The 21,645-nt window shown below is 41.1% G+C and overlaps 1 protein-coding gene and 1 pseudogene across 1 annotated transcript; both read left to right on the plus strand.

Moving 5' to 3' along the window:
- The first annotated feature begins 1,584 nt into the window (after positions 1–1,584).
- LOC105497874 (trichohyalin like 1) lies at positions 1,585–4,994 on the plus strand. Its single transcript, XM_011769401.2, has 2 exons — positions 1,585–1,722; positions 2,187–4,994. The coding sequence occupies exons 1-2, from the start codon at positions 1,585–1,587 to the stop codon at positions 4,692–4,694; spliced, it is 2,646 nt and encodes an 881-aa protein (XP_011767703.2). The 3' UTR covers positions 4,695–4,994.
- Positions 4,995–11,763: 6,769 nt separating this feature from the next.
- On the plus strand, positions 11,764–13,098 carry LOC105497873 (high mobility group protein B3 pseudogene; annotated as a pseudogene).
- The last annotated feature ends 8,547 nt before the right edge of the window (positions 13,099–21,645 follow it).

Consider the following 21,645-nt stretch of genomic DNA (forward strand, 5'->3'; position numbering starts at 1 on the left):
GGGAGAACACAGTAATGTAGATTATTGGTTCCAAGTTCCTTGGATAGTAAAAGTGTCTTTAAAAAGCAAATATCAATCACATTTTTAAAATAGCACATCTTAGGTAAGCAAGGTTTTGCACATCAAGCAAGAGATTTTTTTTTGCTAACTCTGCCTCTGGGCAAGGAGAGCAGAGCATTGAAACCTCTGAATCAACTGTTGTCTCCACTTTTGTCACATGGCTAAATGGGGGCCTTTATTTTTAAACACATGATTGACACCCCTCTCTCAGGGTTGGGTCAAATACAGGCCATCCTGCGGGCAGACAGAGGAATCAGATGACTTATGAGGTCCCTGCCAGCACTATGATTTGTCAGACAGAAATATAATTATGTCCTTAGGTTAAAAAATGGGGGAGGGAAGCCAACACTACCTTGAAGAGCCTTCAAAACTATAATCTGCAAAAGTCAGTTAATGATTCAAGAAACCCCTTCCCCTTTCTTTTGATGCATCTGAAGCTAAGATTTAATTGAAACTGCCTAAAGAAGGAAATAAAATTAAGACAACTGACAACAGAGGAGGGGAGACTGAATTTGGTGGTGATGTCAGGTCATCAGACCCAGAGGGTGTCTCCTTCTTAACTGTGCAATTAGGACCTCAATAAAAGGTTCCAGCTACTGCTGTCAGATCACAGCCTGCTGCCCCACGTTCTACCTGCTCTTGTTTGTGAACTAGGTAAGTCCATCTGCTTGAGCGTACTTGGGATTTCATCTGCTGTTTTGCTTATATGTGAGATTGCAAGAGGATTTCAGAGGAAACACACTTTAAGTCTATGTCAACCCTTATTAATAATAATAAACTGGGAGTGCCAGCCACCTAAATGCATTCCTTGCTTATGGAACTTCTTTGATCATTTTCTTTTTCAAAAAAAATATAAATTGTTTGGACATCATAGGCATGAATATTATTCAACAAGGCACAGGATCAGATCTCTATTGCAATGAAAATGTAGAAGCATTTAAAGGATGGGAAATGAAGGGGTTGGGACATGGAATCATGTCTTCTTGGTTAAAGCATGTTGTTACCACCTGCAAACATAGGGGTTAATTTTCTTGGTGTGACTTCTCTTTCCACTAGAAACTTTACTAACTTTAAAGGTTATACCCTCCTAACCAGAGGAGGCTAGACTGAGCCAAAGAGAGAGGAAAGCAGATAGACACTCTTGGATGAGGCTGGAAGAATGGGTCCAACTCTATTGGCTTCATCTCTGCATTTCAATCCTTATGCTTGAGTTCCCTTATCACCTTCCTTTTGCAATGAAGCTTTCTCTGAGCACATGAATGTTGCTGTTTACTGAAGGTTGGGGTGAATTGTCTCTTATAATACCTACCTATGCTGGATCTGATCTCACCACAATGTCTGGTACAAAACTAAATCACCCCTGGAGTTCAGATATAATATTTTAAGATACAGAATAGAGTAGGGGTTGCAGTGGAGATGGGGGAGGAACAAAAAGGATGATTTTGGTATCTCCTCCCTGAAGGACCCATCCTGGAAAATGAGCTTTGTTTATTCTTTCTCACAGCCTCTCCTGAGTTTGTAAAGATGCCTCAGCTCCTAAGAGATGTCCTCTGTGTAATTGAGACATTCCACAAATATGCCAGTGAGGACAGTAACGGGGCCACACTGACTGGCAGAGAGCTGAAACAACTCCTCCAGGGCGAGTTTGGGGACTTTTTTCAGGTGAGCTGCTCACAGAGCTGTGGAAATTCTTTCCCACTCACCCTTTCTTTATAATCCAAGCAAGATAAGCATATGTGATCCCCAACCATTTTACATCTAGCTAACAGTTCTCAGCACTCACTGTCTCTTGAACAACTATTTTCAGTCTCAATTCCCTACTCTGTTCAATTGCTTAGAGAAAAAAGAGGTTTTCATTACTGGGATTATTGCTTCTGCAAAGCCGACTTCTGAAAGGAGTCACAAACCATTATGCATCAAAATGCAACTCACACGTGTTGTAAATGCTCTTTCCCGGGCATAGCTCTCTGATGAAAAATGGCATGCAGAATCAATAAATTCTTGCTATTCTGGGAAAGTTAACCAGTTACTGAGGAATGGGGTCAGAAAAACAGGATTCTTGGGAGACTCATAGGACACTGGACCACATACAGATAAGCTGACTTCTCACTGTGTTTTTCATGCAGCCATGTGTCCTTCATGCTGTGGAAAAAAATTCGAATCTTCTGAATATTGACAATAATGGCATCATCAGTTTTGATGAATTTGTTCTTGCAATCTTCAACTTGTTGAACCTCTGTTATCTTGACATACAATTGTTACTAAGTTCAGAACTAAGACAGGTGACTAAACCAGAGAAGGAGAAGCCAGATGATGTGGATCTTCAGGCAACCACCAGAGATGGTCAGTGGACAGCGGGAACTTCCCCAACTCAAGAAGAGAGGATGCTTCCTTCAGGAATGGCATCATTATCTCAGCTCATCCCTGAAGAAAGTGGAGCAGTTGGAAACAACAGAGTGGACCCATGGAGAGAAGCCAAGACTCACAACTTTCCAGGAGAAGCATCTGAATACAATGACCCTAAGAACCAACACCTGGAAGGAGATGAACAGATTCAGGAAGTGGCCCAAGATGTACAAACAACAGAAGACAATGAAGGCCAACTTAAGGCAAATAAGCCAATGGCAAGATCAAAACAGACCAGTAGTCCCACAAAGAGGAAGGGACAAGATAAGAAGATCTCCCAGGAGGGAGACGAACCAGTCAGAGAGCAAAGTGTCTCCAAGATAAGAGACCATTTTGGAGAACAAGAAGGAAACTTGGAACCCCAAAATTCACCACCAGAAGAAGAAACACAAAGACCATCTGAAGATCAGGAAGTTAGAACAGAAAAGGAGAAATACTCTAATACACAAGAACCACCCCTGCAAGGAGAAGATGAACCCAGTTCAGAGCGTGCTGACCTGCCAGAACAAGCTGCTGCCAGGACACTATCTCAGACACAGAAATCAACTGATCCTGAGGATGTCTGTAGAACATTTGACACTCAAGATCCAGGAAAGGATGCTGACCAGACACCAGCTGAGACAACGAATTCGGGTGAACCTGAGGATTATGGCAGAACATCTGAGACCCAAGAAAAAGAAAGTGAAACAAAGGACCTGCCAGTCCAAGGTGGTAGCAGAAATGGTTCAGAAACACCTGACATGAGAGATGAAAGGAAAGAGAGGAGAGGCCCTGAGACCCATGAAACAGCAGGGCAGAAAGAACGTGACAGAAAAACTCAGCCACTAGTCCTGGAAACCCAAACACAGGATGGGCAGTATCAGGAATTCCAAGGATTATCAAAATCAAAAGATGCTAAAAAGGATTCTGAGACACAATATCTAAGCTCAGAAGGAGGAGATCAGACTCACCCTGAACTTGAAGGAACGGCAGTCTCAGGAGGAGAGGCAGAACACACAAAAGAAGGCACAACAGAAGCATTTGTGAACAGAAAAAACGCACCTGCAGCAGCAAGGACACTGGGGGCAAGAGAAAGCACACAAGACTTAGCACCACTTGAGAAGCAGTCTGCAGGAGAAAATAGTAGGGCCACCAAGACTCATGACAAACCAGTTGAGGAGGAGGATGGTTACCAGGGGGAGGACTCTGAGTCACCATTCACACAGAATGATGAGGGGTCTTCTGAAACTCCCAGTAGCCTGGCTTCAGAGGAAGATAACAGCAGCTCAGAGACAGGTGAACTGCCTATGCAAGGGGACTCCAAGAGTCAAGGGGACCCACATGGAGAGTCTGTGCAAGGAGGTCACAATAATAACCCAGATACCCAGAGGCAGGGAACACCTGGTGAGAAAAACAGAGCTCAGGAGGCAGTGGTGCCTGCAGTCAGAGGAGAGGATGTACAGCTCACAGACGACCAGGAACAGCCTTCCAGAGGAGAACACAAGTATCAAGGCCCAGGGACCAAAGGCCCAGGTGCAGCTGTGGAGCCCAGTGGACACCCAGAAGCACAGGAATCCACAGCAGGAGATAAAAACAGAAAGTCCCTGGAAATAGAGATCACAGGTGCCCTGGATGAAGACTTCACTGACCAGCTTTCCCTAATGCAGCTCCCTGGAAAGGAAGATAGCAGAAATGAATTAAAGGTCCAAGGCCCAAGTAGCAAAGAAGAGAAAGGTAGAGCAACAGAGGCCCAGAATACTATGTTAAAAAGTCTGGATGAGGACAATTCAGCCTCCCACAAAATACAACTTGAAACAAAGGAAACTGTAACATCTGAGGAGGAAGATGAAAGTCCCCAAGAGCTGGCAGGAGAAGGTGGTGACCAAAAAAGTCCAGCCAAGAAAGAAGATAATTCTTCAGTCCCCTGGCCAAGTCTTGAAAAGCAGGTGCAGAGAGACCAAGAGCCCTGTTCTGTGGAGAGGGGTGCCATCCATTCCAGTCCACTATACCAGTACCTACAGGAGAAGATACTGCAGCAAACAAACATAACCCAAGAGGACCATCAAAAGCAAGTTCAGATAGCCCAGGCATCAGGCCCAGAGCTTTGTAGTGTATCCCTCACCAGTGAGACCTCAGATTTTTCTGTCTTTTTCAACTACAGCCAAGCATCACAACCATATACCAGGGGACTTCCATTTGATGAGAGTCCTGCTGGTGCACCATCTCCCCAGGCCTTGGAAGATAAGTAGGATTACCCTCAGAGAGAGAGGCTGGTACCACAAAGGGAGGCAAGCACCACAAAGCAATGAATCATTATCATCTCAACATGCACCCGATTTCTCTCCCAATCACCCTCACTATTCATGTGTACACATTCAGATGCAGATTAACAATATTTTAAATTTTCTTCCTAAATTTCTACAAGAGCAAATAATAAAGTATTCAGCAGTGGGAGCCACCACTAAAGAAACATCTGAACAAATACAGTCAGTAAAACTCCTACCAAACGATGCTACTTCCAAGTGTCAAAATGGACTTTGTCATGAGACAATTTAACCTCAATGTACCTGTCATTAAAAATAGAAAAATTCCTTCCATATCTTTAGCAGGTCCCAGTTTTTCCAACTGATTCATTGAATTTAAAATGGAGCAGTAGGAAATTATGAGACTCTGCAATGCTATCTCATAATCATAAAATATTAATTCATAGATATAGATTACTCTGCTTCATGACATTTCCTAGAAGTATTTCAAGTTCATCCTAAAATTTTATCCTTCAAAATAATTTTAGACAACACCATAACTTAATTATGATTTTGTAGCACTTGATTAAAGTAAATTTATGATTCTTTGCTCATGTTCAGGTGCAGCTGAATCTATTACCATGGATTCATTCATTCAACTACTCATCCAACAAATTTTTATTAAATCCCACTCCTTATGCAAACTTATCATAGCTTTTGGCTCAAATAAACAATCAGAATAATTATGAGAAAGAACACAAATCTAAAGTATGTTTGATTTTATAAGAAGCTCTTGTAACCAACCATCCAGTGAGTCTACTAAGTGTTTACCTATATGGTTTGATGAGGGCATTAAATTAAAATTGATAATTAAACAACCTGATGATCAATTTCTTTTGTTGGTTCATTTTTTTTTCCCCTTCATTCTCCATCTTGCCTTGGAGACACTGATCAAAAACAAAAACAATCTTATTTATTTGTGTTTTTTCAAAATACTATAATTAAAGTATGATGCTCTTCCAGCTTAGTCATAACCCAAGAAAGGAACAAAATTGTTATCATACAGTGTTTCCTGAAGCCGAAAAGCAGTCCAATACTCCATCTCCCATTGCATTCTGCCTTATAGGTTCAGTATTCTTACACTTCAACCTTCACATTTTCCAGAGCCCAAAATCCAAGTATATACCCTCCCCCTCCAATATTTTCAGCTCTTTTCATTCTACACTCAAACATGAATTATATCCCTACCTGAAAATAATATTATTTTAAATGAGCAAGAGACATGAGACAATTCTTAAAAAAGAAAAATATATATTTTTTTTCTTTTAGCTTGTCTATGCTCTAGTATATATACACACAAATACACATATACACTATACTAGAGCATAGACTTACTAAAGAAAAAAATTATATATATAATTTTTTAGCTTATAAAATTATATACATAATTTTTTAGTTTATACTACTATATATAACTTTTTAGTTTATAAAACTATGTATATTTTTTAGTTTATGAAACTATATAATTTTTTAGTTTATAAAACTATACATAATTTTTTAGTTTATAAAATTATATATTTTCAGTTTATAAAATTATATAATTTTTATTTATATATAATTATATATAATTTTAGTATAAATATATATATACATACTAGAGCATAAACTCATCATCCCTTTTGGCAAGCAATGTGGCAATAGGTATCTGAGTCCATAAAAATGAAAAACTTCCTTATTAATAAATTCACAAAAGAAGCTATACAGATAGCCAATAAACATTTGAAATCCTCACTAGAATTGAAGAAAATGTGAATGACAAAACAGCTCCAGTGGCAATGGTGCTGGCAGTCAGAGGAAAGGATACACAACTCAGAGAAACAAGAACAGTCAAAAAGCAGAAACATTTACCTATATGGTTTGCTGAGGGCATTAAATAAATGGGCAGTAATCCCAGCAGTTTGGGAAGCCAAGGCAGGAGGATCACTTGAGCTCAGGAGTTTGAGACTAGCCTGGACAACATAGTGAGATCTAATCTCTACTAAAACAGAAAAAGAAATCAAAATTTTCTGTACAATAAGCATATTTTATTTTCTTAACTGAAAAAATTAAAAACTTAATATAAAGCAATAATTTTTAAACATTCTCTTAGTATTCTAGCAATCAGCCCTAATAGAATGGTGGGCAGAAAGAATAACAGTTAGCTGAATATATATATATATGTTTTTGCCATCATCCTTCAAGAAGTATTCCTTTGAAGGTGATGTTGCCCTCCATCCAATAAGCCTAAAGATTTCCAACTTCCACAGTTCTGGACAGTGGGCACTGATGACCGTCTTTCATGAAATACTCCCTTCAATGGTCTTTCCCCATCTCCCCAGGTAATTCCTCTCATCCAGTTCCCAAGACTGTGCGGCCTTTCCAAGGACTCTTCTTTTTATGAACTTTCTCCTCATGAGAACCCATGCTTGGTCCAACTTACTATTATCTTTTTCACACTGAGTCTCAATTCACCTTGTTCAGACCTGATTGTGCACTTCAATCCAGTCTCTACAAATGCTCACAGATATGATGCCTTCTATTGTCAACGACTTCCAGACAAACTGGCTTGTCTTCTCAATTTCTTTCCTACTGCCATTCTCTCAATCTTCATTCTATCATGCTTCAAAGGCACAAACTTTGGAATCATCATTGGCCTTGTCTTATTCTTCACATCTCATCCACTCTGTTATCTCAATAGTTGTTCTTAAGTCTGTATTATAGATCCATCTTTCATTCTCCATTCCCTGTAGGACTTCATGTACCCTCCACCTAAAATAATATCTTTCCCCGCAACTTTTCCTGAATGACCAAATTCCGTTTGTCTTATGGGATCTGATGCTGATGATACTTTATTCATTCATTCCAAATTTTCTTTAAAAAAAAAAAAAATCCATGTTACTGCCAGATATTAGGCGAAGTATTAGGGATACAGCAGTGTCCAAAACAAGTTAGCTCGTCATCTTGGAGCTTGTATTCTACTGAAGAAAGGGAGAGACAAACAACAACAAATAAACAAGACAATTCAAGGTAATAATGGAAGATAATGTGACAGAGAGGAGGCAGGGGAGTAGGGAGGCAGAGGCAGGCAGGACGCAGCTCCAGAGTACTGCTTGAACCCTTCCTGATGCTTCGGCCAGAGCAGATCTTATCCTTTTCTGAACTCCATAGTCTTTATTTGTGCTATTAAAAAAATCATTGTTTATTGAGTTATAATTATTTGTGTGCTTGTCTAAGCTCTCCTTTTAGACTATAAACTCCTTGATGGCAAGGCTCACAACTTACACATCTTGCTATTCTTCAGCAGCATGAAGTTTGGCGCCAGATGTAGTCTTTTTTTTTTTTTTTTTTTTTTTTTTTTTTTGAGGTGGAGTTTCAGTCTTTTTCCCTAGGCTGGAGTACAATGGCACTATCTCAGCTCACTACAACCTCCGCCTCCTGGGTTCAAGCAATTCTCCTGCCTCAGCCTCCCAAGTAGCTGGGATTACAGGTGCCTGCCACCACAGTTGGCTAATTTTTTTGTATTTTTAGTAGAGACGGGGTTTCACCGTGTTGGCCAGGATGGTCTCGATCTCTTGACCTCATGATCCACCCGCCTCAGCCTCCAAAAGTGCTGGGATTACAGGCGTGAGCCACCGCACCCGGCCATGCCAGATGTATTCTACAGTTTCAATAAATGTTTGTTGAATACATAAGTGAGTGCCTATATCATTGCAACAGCCTCTTCTTAGCTGTCCCCCTGCTTCTTGTCCAGTCCCCATTCAATCACTTATGAATTTTGCAAAACACTGTTTGCACTTTTTCACCTCCCTCTGTTCAAGACCTCTCAGTGACACTTTATGCTTTCCTACATGCCACATCAAGTTTTAACTGATCAGAATCTCTATAATCTCTCTCTCTAATTACAATTTACCACTAGTTCCTGTAGAAATCTTTCAGAAGCCATAAATTGGTCATCTAATTGTCTTTTAACTTTTAACCCTCACCTTAATCATTTAAATTCTATCCTATTAAGTCTACAGGGACATTGTTGGGATTGAATTCACTCATTCATTCATTTTATTTGAACATATTTATTAAGCACTGGTCATGTGCCAGGCACCATGGGGTACACTGGACACGCCTGAGTGAATGGAACAGTCATGGTCCCTGCACTCATGTCCCTGCATAAGAGAGGTGGTCTTAAGACAGAAAAAAGTTCTGCAAAGGGCTATTCAAAGGCAAGTTGTTAGTAGTATTATTACTTCCAGCTCCGTGCCTCTGCTCTTGTGGTCACCCTCCCTGAAATGTTTTTTTAATTTCCTCTCTACTTCCTCAATTATACCTATCCTTCAAGCCTTAGACTAAATCTGACCTCCACTAGAAATCTCACACTGATCTTTTAACTATTACGTCATTCATAGCCTGCACCATACAGATTAATTCTTTAATATTTACTAGCTAATATTACTCATAATTGTTCTCAGCATTATTTCCCCAAACAAGTAGATAAAAAGCCACTGAAGAGAAGGAATAATTTTTATACCCTAATACTCCAAGTGTCCTTGAGTAAATTACTTAACTTCTGTGACCTCAGTATCTGCCTGTATAAAATGTTATTATAATTCACAGTTATTGTAAAGAATTAAAAAGAAATAGAGCTAGTGTGCAGAAGTTACAAAGTATGCCTATAAGTCAATGAGTAAAAGGCAATCTCTTTTCTTAAAAAATAAAAAGGAAAAGACATAAAAGAAGATATTTTCAAAGCCAGTAAAAAAGATATTGGCTCAACCTCATCAGGTATCAGATAATTGCAAATTAAATCATGTTGAGAACCACTCATACCTATCAAATGTCTGAAATTTGCAAGTAATAATGTCAAGTGTGTGCAAAGATGTAGAGCAACTAGAACTCTCACACTAGTAGTAGGAAAATAATTGATATAGTAATCATTTAGGAGAACTGTAGGACAATCTCTCTAAAGCTAAACATATGCAAACTCCATAGCTAAGTAACTCCAGCCTTGGCAGATAACCCAACAGAAATGCACCAAAAGGCATATTGAAAAATATTCATTGCAGCATGGTTTGTTACACCCCAAAGGAGAAGACAATCCAAAGATCTATTAACTGAAAATGGACAACAACAAATTGTGCTATAATCATACAATGCACTATTATACAGCAATGAGACTGAAAGAATTAAAGCCATATGCCACAACATAGAAGAACTTCACAAACATAATGTTGACAAAATTAAGCCAGACACAAAGACCTTCATACTGAGTGGCTGCATTTACATAAAGCTCAAAAACAACAACCAAAAACAACACTAATCTATGGCATTAGAAGTCAGGATAATGGTACCACAAGGGAGGAGGGAGCGGGTAGAACATGGGGACTTTCAGGGTCTTGATTAATGTTCTATTTCTTGATTTGGGCAGTGGTTACATGGAGGTGTTTACTTTGTAATAATTCATCATTATACACTTATGACCTGAATATTCTTCAATAAGAAAATGTGTTTAAAAGGGGATAAGTGGAACAATATATATGAAAGTGCCCAGCAAACCACCTGGCATTAGTAGGTGCTCAATATGTATCTGTTTACTATTTAACATTGAACCTGGAATAGTACCAAATATGAGAGACACTTTATTCATCTATTAACTTAACAATTGACCACCTACTAAACTATGTATACAGGGTATATGGTGAGTAACAAAACAGACAATTCATAATAGCTTTCACCAAGTCACATATTGAAGTCAGATCCTTAATTTTGTTATGTACATTGAATAAAACCCCCTCATTCATGTGCTCAATTTTTGCCAAAACTATAAGAAATACACATGTGAAACTCACCACTTCTTCGGCTGTCAAAATGCTGTTGAGAACTTTGTCCATTTTATCATGTGGTACCCACCTTTATAAAGTCCCCCATGAGATATTCTTTTTAGAATTCAGTTCTGAGAAATGCTCTCTTTTGCCACAAAAAAACTTAGTTATCTTACTTTCTGATTGTGAAGGCCATGTAACTGATGGTGTTTTCCTTTGAGAATTGCTGTCAGAAATCCCTGAACCAAGATTGAAGAGCAATAACAGCAATTGTGTTGACCCTCATGGTCAACAAATTTGAATTTTCCTTTTTCTTAGTTTTAATTTTCTACTTTTTTTATGTAACCACTTCACTGTGTATGATAAGCTGCTTCAAATCCATATGAAGAGGCTGTAAATAAATATACTGAAAAGGGAAAAATTAAGTCTCTCTCAAAGACTACTTCATAAGTAGTGGATAAAGACATACTTTGGTTTATATACAGTGATCTATGTTTCTAGTTTTACAACCACTTTTAATGCCAGGAATATGTTTGTCAGAATCTAGGTTAGGAAGGTGGAAGAAAGAGCCGCAGACATTCAGACAATGGTCAGAGATACCACATACTGCAAGGAGAACCCAGGATTTTACATAAGGACCCAAATGCAGCTTCCAATAGCCACACCCACTCTGTCCTTAGGGTCAATTTGACCTCATCAGGATTTGCTATCACTAATCAATCAGTCAATAAGCAGTTAATGACCACATTGGAACAATAAACAGATAAGCACTAATGGAATCCAGACCCATTTCAAGTGTTAAGTAGTTAAGAAGAAGAACAAAATTTGATCTCTACCCCCAAGTAGTTCACAACATAATTAAGACAAGACCTGCACGTGAAACAACTGGAGAGCGCACAGCTCAGGGCATGAATAAAGCTTCATCATCCAACTCCTGCCAAATGCCTCAGTGCAGGCCTGGCTGGTCATGGCACCTATAATCAGTGTAGAAACTTTTTTTAAGGGGGGTAAAATATGGTAGTTAGAGTTGTTTATTTGTTTTTCAACAAATATTTACTACATGACTACCACCTGGTAAGCAATTTCTAGGTGTTGGGAATAAAGCGGTGAACAAAGCAGAACAAGTCTCCACCCTCATGTTTCTACATTCTAATGGGGAAAGTAGAAAATAAACAGAGAGAAGGCGGCTCTCGTGGAGGCAGCTAGCGCGAGGCTGGGGAGCGCTGAGCCGCGCATCGTGCCCTGCGCTGCCCAGACTAGCGAACAATACAGTCAGGATGGCTAAAGGTGACCCGAAAAAACCAAAGGGCAAGATGTCTGCTTATGCCTTCTTTGTGCAGACGTGCAGAGAAGAACATAAGAAGAAAAACCCAGAGGTCCCTGTCAATTTTGCAGAATTTTCCAAGAAGTGCTCTGAGAGGTGGAAGACGATGTCCGGGAAAGAGAAATCTAAATTTGATGAAATGGCAAAGGCAGATAAAGTGCGCTATGATCGGGAAATGAAGGATTATGGACCAGCTAAGGGAGGCAAGAAGAAGAAGGATCCTAATGGTCCCAAAAGGCCACCGTCTGGATTCTTCCTGTTCTGTTCAGAATTCCGTCCCAAGATCAAATCCACAAACCCCGGCATCTCTATTGGAGATGTGGCAAAAAAGCTGGGTGAGATGTGGAATAATTTAAATGACAGTGAAAAGCAGCCTTATACATCACTAAGGCAGCAAAGCTGAAGGAGAAGTATGAGAAGGATGTTGCTGACTATAAGTCAAAAGGAAAGTTTGATGGTGCAAAGGGTCCTGCTAAAGTTGCCCGGAAAAAGGTGGAAGAGGAAGATGAAGAAGAGGAGGAGGAAGAAGAGGAGGAGGAGGAGGAGGAGGAGGATGAATAAAGAAACTGTTTATCTGTCTCCTTGTGAATACTTAGAGTAGGGGAGCGCCGTAATTGACTCATCTCTTATTTGAGAAGTGTCTGTTGCCCTCATTAGGTTTAATTACAAAATTTGATCACGATCATATTGTAGTCTCTCAAAGTGCTCTAGAAATTGTCATTGGTTTACATGAAGTGGCCATGGGTGTCTGGAGCACCCTGAAACTGTATCAAAGTTGTACATATTTCCAAACATTTTTAAAATGAAAAGGCCCTCTTCGTGTTCTCCTCACTCTGTGCACTTTGCTGTGGGTGTGACAAGGCATTTAAAGATGCTTCTGGCTTTTGTTTTTTAATTTGTAAGGTGGTGTTAACTATGGTTATTGGCTAGAAATTCTGAGTTTTCAACTGTATATATCTATAGTTTGTAAAAAGAACAAAACAACCGAGACAAACTCTTGATGCTCCTTGCTCGGCGTTGAGGCTGTGGGGAAGATGCCTTTTGGAGGGGCTGTAGCTCAGGGCGTGCACTGTGAGGCTGGACCTGTTGACTCTGCAGGGGCATCCATTTAGCTTCAGGTTGTCTTGTTTCTGTATATAGTGACATAGCATTCTGCTGCCATCTTAGCTGTGGACAGAGAGGTCAGCTGGCATGAGAATTTTTTTTTAAGTGCGGTAGTTTTTAAACTGTTTGTTTTTAAACAAACTGTAGAACTCTTCATTGTCAGCAAAGCAAAGAGCCACTGCATCCATGAAAGTTCAAGAACCTCCTGTACTTAAACATGATTTGCAACGTTCTGTTATTTTTTTTTGTATGTTTAGAATGCTGAAATGTTTTTGAAGTTAAATAAACAGTATTACATTTAAAAAAAAAGAAAATAAACAGAGAGACAAACAACTGTATACTAACTCATGTGGGATAAATGTTAGGGAGAGTAAAAAGCAGAGTAGGAAGGTAGGGAGGGAGTCAGGGGAAGTGAGAGTGTTACTGTTTAAGAGAGGATGGTCAAATGACACCTGAACAGAGACCTGCAGACGGTGAGGAAGGAAACCATGCACTTCAGAAAAGAGCACTTCAACAGAGGAAACAGCACGTACTAAGGCCCGGAAATGGGCATGCCTGGCACATTCAAGGAACAACAAGGAGGATGGTATGGTCGGAATGTTGTGAGCAATGATGATGACAGTGGGAGAAGAGGACGTCAGCGAAATGTGGACCCAACCAAGTCACCAGGGAAGGCTCCCAGGAGAAGGTGGAGTTTGGCTAGCAGGGATGGGCCTGGTTCCCCTCAGGCCAAAAGGAACAACATTAACAAAGGCATTGAGGCAGGCAAGAGGGTGTGGTGCCCAGAGAGCCAGGAGTACAGTCAATCCTATTCCAGATATGCGCAAACAGGACAGAAGCCTGGATGGTGAGGAGGGCCTGTGATGGAGTCTCCTAAAAACAGCCATAAACCTTATTTCTTGAGAACTTGTCAAACCACTGAGATAGGAGTTGCAACCCCAGCACTGTCCTTTCCACAGGAACCCATCCTAGGCAACATTTTAAGGAAAGAAAGTAAAAATAGAAAGAAAAGAGAATTTGAAGAAAAGACGGAATTCTTCCATCACTATCGATATATGTCTGGGTGTATATGTCATCTGAAGGGGCCAGCAGGGTTCCTGACAACATTAGGATTGTCCAGAACCTCCACAAAATATCACATGTGTTTCTTCCTGACCTTCATAAACCACTGAAGGAGAAACCAGGGAATGTTTCAGAGCCAACTCTGAGGGTGGCTGATGACACACAACTGCCCCTGAAGGGACCCCCACGAATATGGACAGGAGTTTCTTTTAGGTCTATGTCTGGGCAAGTGGAGCATGAGGATAGGGATACCTGGAGGCTGAGACAGGGAGCCTGAGGCAGACAGGAAGACTCTCAGCAGCCGTGCTTCTTTGCTGAGCCCTTTAGATCAAGCTTAAAGCTCAGGCGTTTTTGTAAAGCCATGAGAATATTCTGGTTTCCACTGGGTGGGTTGAGGTGGTTTTGAAACACAGAATCTGAAACTTGCCCAGCTGAGTTACTAGCTCTACTTGAGTAAACTGCGGGACAATAATTTTTCTCAAACAAGGGTTTAGTTAACTGTTCCTCACCATTCCCCTCACTTCTCCATGATTCTATGCCAGGCCTGGGAGTGGTGTGGAATCAGATCAAGGAGCTCCTGTGGTTTCTGGTCTCAAGAAGCATACAATCTGGCCCAGGATATGAGGTTAAACTACAGGGGAAAACCATGTGGAGACTTGTGTGCCATGTCCACCTTGGTTTTCTCTACCTCTAAAGATGGAAAAGCTTGGAAAGAAAAACACCAAACTGATAATGGTCATTGCCTCTGAGAAAAGTAAAAGGGAATCAGGAGAGACGGTAGTAGTCAAAGAAGTCTTAGATGTCATCAAGTAATGTTTCAATTTTTTCAAGGATCAGGAATGTATATATTATTTTTGTGTAAATAAAAATTACTTTGAGATCTATAATTACTTCCATGTTTTAATCACAAACAAGAAAATCATACCCTATACTGATTTGGGTCTTAAAATCCTTAACAATCATAGTTTCAGAAAAAGGTCTTGATACATAAGGAAAGTCAGTTAAATGTTAACATTCTTTGGCCACTGGGTTTATTATCTTCTTCTAAGAAAGACACAAGGGATGAGAACTTTCTGCTTTTTTCCATTTTCTGATCAAGAAAAGTTTGACTGAGCTAACCAAGAACATGTCAAGGACCTGAGAGTCCCCTGCCATGCCCCAGTTCATTCAGTTACATCCCTTCCTAATTGCGAACATGTTTAGGGGAGCCTACATTCCTGTAATTACTGGCCCCAGTGTATTTTTAAAAGCCTCATTCAGATGGAACAAATTGTTTGCATTTGGTCATGCTGAACCTCATAATAATCACAATAACTGGGATTTGCACGGTGCTTTTCTTCAGATGAGCTTAAAACACATTACAATCCAGTGTTTCCCTGAGCCACATCATATCCTTGTGACACATCCAAGAAATGGTGACCACTAGATCCCACTGCTGAGGCTCAGAGAGATTTAGTAAGATGCCTGAGGTTGCCGAGCAGGCAAAGTCCAAATGTGCACTCAGGATAGCCACCCCCAGCAGCAACTCCTCCGATCACCAAGCTTCTCCTACAGACAACTTGATGCCTTCAAATGACTCTGGCAGTCTCCTCTTATATGTAATCATGGCTGTGGACACTTTCCAGGAAACTCCTCTCAGGCAGTGTCAAGACAAACCTTGACACTGAGGCGCAAAGACTATGTCACCAGAAGAGTGTCACCACAGAAGTCATTCTGTCACCATTGGGCATGGACTCTGGGTCAGAAAATGTCCTGCTCGTACAGGCAGTGTGGGTGGTAAAGCATGGGCCCCGGCACCAAGCAGGCCTCTCCACTGTGTGACTGTGGCAGGCTATCTCCTGGTGTGGACACACAGTAAGCGTCGCTTTCCCTTCTCGTAGCAAGAACTGGATGTATTCATTTTCAGTCTACTTGGCTTTTATTTTCCCTGACAGAAACTAATAAATTTTTAGGTAAAAGAATGAAAGAAAAGATCAAACTGAATGGAGACTTCAAGTCTGGAACGAATGGGGTGGCAGTAGAGAGGGGGAAGAGACAAAGGTAAGAAAAGGCACATGAAGAAAGGGACAATGAGAAACAGAAAGAGATTGAAACGTTGAAAGGGGGGAAGACAAAAGGAAGACAGAAAAGAGAACAGAGACCACCAGAAAATGAGAAAGAGCGGAGAAAAGCAAGAAGGCCCGGGAATCAGATAAGACAAACTCAGGAGAGAAGGGCAGCAGACCAGGTGTGTCAGCAATAGCAGCCCGGAGACCACAGGCAAGATCCAGAAGCTGCAGGTCTGGCTGCCAAAGACGATTTACCAAGAGGGTGGGGAGACATTTGCACAAGGATAATTCCTCTCAAAAGCAAGGCTTTTCAAAGCAAGAATTATAATTATCTCTATTACTCTTATTAATCACCCTGACGGCAACTAATGACCACAGGGAGCCCGTTCATCAGGCTCCTGCCCTTTAGACACACAGGGCAGTCAACTCCTCCAGGGTCACCCAGGGTGGGTGGCGTGCAAGCTGGGGAGAAAGACCTCCCTCCTCCTCCTGCAGTAGTCAGCCATGCCTGGGGCTGTCTGAATACGGGCATGAAAGGGTTTCCTACACAAATTCAAAAATAATGAAATATTATTGAGTCAAGTATCCGGAATACTTCCTCACAGAAACTATTTTGTTTTGTTTTGTTTTGTTTTGAATAAATAATACACTTTAGACACTCTAGAAAAAATAAACTCCCCAGGGCCATGGGGATGTTTAGGAGAGAAACTGAAGAGATTTTATATTTTTATTACAGACATCAGGAAAAGCTAAAAATGTCTTTATTACATACAATTTTAGAAGTCATGGAGGAGACTTAAAAACAAACAAACCAAATTAGATGTAAACAGATTTAGAATCCAGGCTTGTGTTGCTTTGGGAAACAGCAGTAGCCTACGGCCTCAGTATCCCCACGCAGGAAAGGTGTCTCCTTGTGGAGCTCTTCTCAAAATCAGGGTGAGCAACAAAAAAAAAGGGGTTCCATGCTCCTCAGGAAATACATTTGCCTGTATTCACTTATCTGATTTGACAGCTCTTCAATCTGTTTGTCATATCCACAGGCTATTAAAGATGTCTCCAATACTGCTTACTTCATAGCCATTAACAAGATTATAGAACTAGCTATCTCAGAGAATCCTACAGAATGCCTGCAGTAAAGGTGGGTGGCGGGGGAGCGGTGGGAGGGAGAGCATCAGGAAGAGTAGCTAACGGGTGCTGGGCTTATTATCTTGGTGGTGGGTTGCTCTGTGCAACCAACCACCATGGCACACGTTTACCTATGTAACAAACCTGCACATCCTGCACATATACCTCAGAACTTAAAATAAAAATTGATAAATTTTTTAAAAGGTGAGTGGGAATTATTTTTAGTATCATAAAGGATTATGTTAGAGTGCATCCACCTATACATAATTTCTTCAGAAACAAAGAAACTATTTATAAGCTGGTGAAATTGAAAATGGTTTTTAATTTTCAAGAAGTGACGTTTCAACAGACCACCAACTCTGCAGCCCACAGATCCTCTCCTGTGTCCAACATTTGCTGCTATCACCACTGAATAAGAAAAGTTGTTATCTCTCGGCCGGGCACAGTGGCTCACGCCTGTAATCCCAGCACTTTGGGAGGCCGAGGTGGGCAGATCACGAGGTCAGGAGATCGAGACCATCCTGGCTAACACGTTGAAACCCCGTCTCTACTAAAAATACAAAAAAAGTAGCCAGGTGTGCGCCTGTAGTCCCAGCTACTGGGGAGGCTGAGTCAGGAGAATGGCGTGAACCCAGGAGGCGGAGCTTGCAGGGAGCCAAGATCGCGCCACTGCACTCCAGCCTGGGCAACAGAGCGAGACTCCGTCTCAAAAAAAAAAAAAAAGAAAAAAGTTGTTATCGCTCACACAGGGCAAACATCTTATGCTTTGACAGCTTTGACAGCAGATAGACACAGGGAGACGGGTCATGAGGCACAGAACCACCCGCCAAAGGAACAGGCCAGGTGAGGATTAAGACAGACCCACATTTGTGTTTTACATCACAGTATAGCAAGCATCTAATGCAACTGGGCACTTCAGCCTCAACATATCCAAATAAAATGTGCAATTGCAGACAGTGAAAGCGATCTTGTTCATGACTAAAATGGCTCAGGTTAAGAACTCACTTATTTTACTTGCAGGAGATGAGGCCACTCTTGGTTCACAAGGTTTTTCTTGAGAGTACTTCAGCACACTGTCAAAACATCCTGGTGGTACTGTGGCCCCACAGGGATGTGAGAAGTAGCTGTCCCTCAGGACCCAGGCTGTAGACACAGAACAAATGCAAAATAGGGGTGGCATTCAAGGAAATGCTGAGTTTAAAAGCCCCGCTGAGAGGGGAAACAGGTGGAAGGGGGTTTGGTTGGCAATCAGTCAGTCCATTATACACCAAGGGTGTTGTCTGCAAAAGATGGCAGGTTAAAAGCTGTTATTAAAATCCCTGTATAAGCACCAGGATCCCCAAGCCCAGTATTCCATAAGCTCTCAGGCCTGAGTCCTCCGTTTCTCTTGGCAATCTAGGTAAGTTCTTCAAAAAAATTCTATTTGTGTTTTTATAAATGTTTTCCTTTCTTAGTATTCTTATGTAGACAATCAGATTGCACAGGTATAGCTTTGGCTTTCTGGAAAATTCTATGAAATTTCTAACACTGACAAGTTGTAATCAGAATGACAGGAGCAATATCCTAGTGGACTTTGCCCATGTTTTAAAAATACTGCTCTATCATCTTCAAAAATGGCATCATCTAAGAGGAGCTCCTGTCTTAGTCCCTAGCCACTGCTATGTGTAAATTATGAGACTGTACTGAGATAACTGCATCTCCTCCTCCGAGCTTTGAATTCCTTGAGGAAATATTTCTTATTCATCTCCCAGAACACAACACAGCATTGGCACAAAGGAAATTAAGAAATACTTGCTGAGTCAGTTAATGCATTATTATTGCCATTGCAAAACTTTCTAGCTGCAAAGGATCCCAGAGATCAGGTGGCCAGTAGTTCTTGCGGCTGCAAAGGAATCAGTGGGGAGCTTTTTAAATGCAGAGTCTAGGACTGTACCCCAGACCTATTGGGCCACTCTCGCTGGAGGTGGGGCCTGGAGTCTTTATTTCTTTAAAGTTCCCCCTGATAACTCTACAGTACAGCGAAGTTTGGGAACCACAGACCTAATCCAACACCACTCAAATCAGGGTTCACTCATTTGTTTCTGCACCCATTCACCAGGTGTTTATTGAACTTCTACTATATTTGAAGCACTAGCATAAACAAAAAATAGATAAGACACGGTCCTGGCCCTCAAAAAACAATCTCTAAAGGAGTCAGATAAGAAACAATCCAATAAATCAGATCTTTACACTGTAATTTACCTCCAAGAGATGGAGAAAGAAGGGATGATAGAGATTCAGGAAAATTAAACAAGGTAGGTATTCCTTGGTGCATTCCAGGTGCACTCCAGTTGGCAAAACAAGATGCCTCCCTATCTTCTGAGGAGCAGCATCAGTATCATCGATGTTTTCCACAAGCACGCAGAGAGTGATGGAGACTGCTAGAGGCTGAACAAGACAAAACTCAAGACACTTCTCAGGCAAGAGTTTGGAATGGCCTTGGAGGTAAGAAGGACAGGGACTCACTCCTTGCACATTTACTCTGTTACTTGGAACTGTCTTCTTGGCTCCAGTGACACTACCCTCTCCTAGGTTTCCTCTTATGTCTCCAGCTGTCTCCTCTCAGTCATTTCAAGTTCCTCTTCCTCTGCCCATCACTTAAGGGTTGATATGTTCTGGAATTCTCTTCTCACTCTATGCATGTCTCCTGGGGATTTCATAGACTCTCACTGCCTCAACCACTGTATGCTGAAACCACTCTCTGTATGCTGAAACTTTCAGTCACCTCATCAACCATCTCTCTCTCCTGTGCTTCAGACCCGTGGAGAATCTCCATTAGATATGGCACAAGCATTTCAAATTCAACTTGTGCAAACCTCGTCTTCCTTTTACGTCCTATATCTAAACAAATACAGTAGCACTACCCATTCATTTGTCCAAGTCAAGAACTTGGGTGCTAGCCTTGACAGCTCCATCTATTTTACCTCTCACATCTAATTGCATCAGCCAGCCCTCCTGATTCTGACTTCTAAATAAATATCTCTCAGACCTGGCCACTTCTCTCCTCAACCACTGCCCCTGAAGTTTTCTAGGCCACCAGTATCTCTGACTTGAATTATTGCAATAACCTCCTAATTGGTCTCTTCCCCCTCTATTCTTGTCCTTCCCTATCAACACTATCCACAATCTATTACTTACATGCAGCCAAAGTGACCCTATTTAGGTGTTTGTCATACAGGCTCCCATTTCACCCCTGTGGCACTTATCACAGTGTGTTATAATTACTTGTTTACTTGTCTGTGAAGGCAGAGACCATGTCCTTTTGTGCTTTTGTTTGTTTCTCTGGCATCTGGAATCATTCCTGTTATATATTTATTAATTCATTTATTCAACTGATATTTACTTAGCATCACATACATGCCAGATATCTCTGTAGGCTCTGGGAAGAGTAGCCCACAAAATAGACATGGTTCCTGCCTTCAAAAAACTTATAGACAATAAACCAAATAAACATAACAATGTATAGTTAAAAACACAATGGCTGGGCATGGTGGCTCATGCCTGTAATCCCAGCACTTTGGGACGCCAAAGCGGGCAGATCACTTGAGGTCAGGATTTGGAGACCAGCCTGGCCAACATGGTGAAACCCCATCTCTACTAAAAATACAAAAATCAGCTAGGCGTGGTGACACGTACCTGTAGTCCCAGTTACTCTGGAGGCTGAGGTAGGAGAATCGCCTGAACCTGGGAGATGGAGGTTGCAGTGAGCCAAGATTGCACCACTGCATTCCAGCCTGGGCAACAGAGCGAGACTCCATCTGAAAAAATTAAAAAACAGAAAAAAAAAAAACAAAACCAATAATAAGAGTTATGTTCTGTTGGGAAGTCAGAGGAGATTCTTTAAGGACATTACATTTAAGTCAAGACTTGAAAGATGTGTAGGAGTTGACTAGATGAAGAATAGGAAGTGTTCCAGGAAAAAAAGGAATACAAATAAAGTCCTTGAGTAAGGAAATAGCTTTTGTGCTCAAGGAACTAGAAGTTCAGTGTGGCTGGGCAGAAAGAATGTCAGGAGATGAAAGTGGAGAGCCAGGCAGGGACTAAATCAGACAGAGCTTTTTCAACCATGTTAAGTAATTTAGATACTTTCCCCAAATGCAATAGGAAGGCATTAAAGAGTTCTGAGCAGAGGAAAAACTAAATCTAAATCACAAATTTTTAAATTCACTTAGTGTTTGGATGGGCAAATTTTTAAATTCACTTTGTATTTGGATGGGCAAAAGAAGAAGCAAAGAAACCACTTAGAACACTACTGCAGAGCCAGGCACAGTGGCTTGCACCTGTAATTCCAGCTACTTGGGAAGCTAGGGCAAAAGGATCACTTGAGCCCAGGAGTTTGAGACTATAGTGAGCTGTGATCATGCCACTGCACTCCAGTCTGGGTGACAGAGTAAGACCCTGAC

This window comes from Macaca nemestrina, chromosome 1 (genome assembly GCF_043159975.1).
Source record: "Macaca nemestrina isolate mMacNem1 chromosome 1, mMacNem.hap1, whole genome shotgun sequence".
Lineage (NCBI taxonomy): Eukaryota > Metazoa > Chordata > Mammalia > Primates > Cercopithecidae > Macaca > Macaca nemestrina.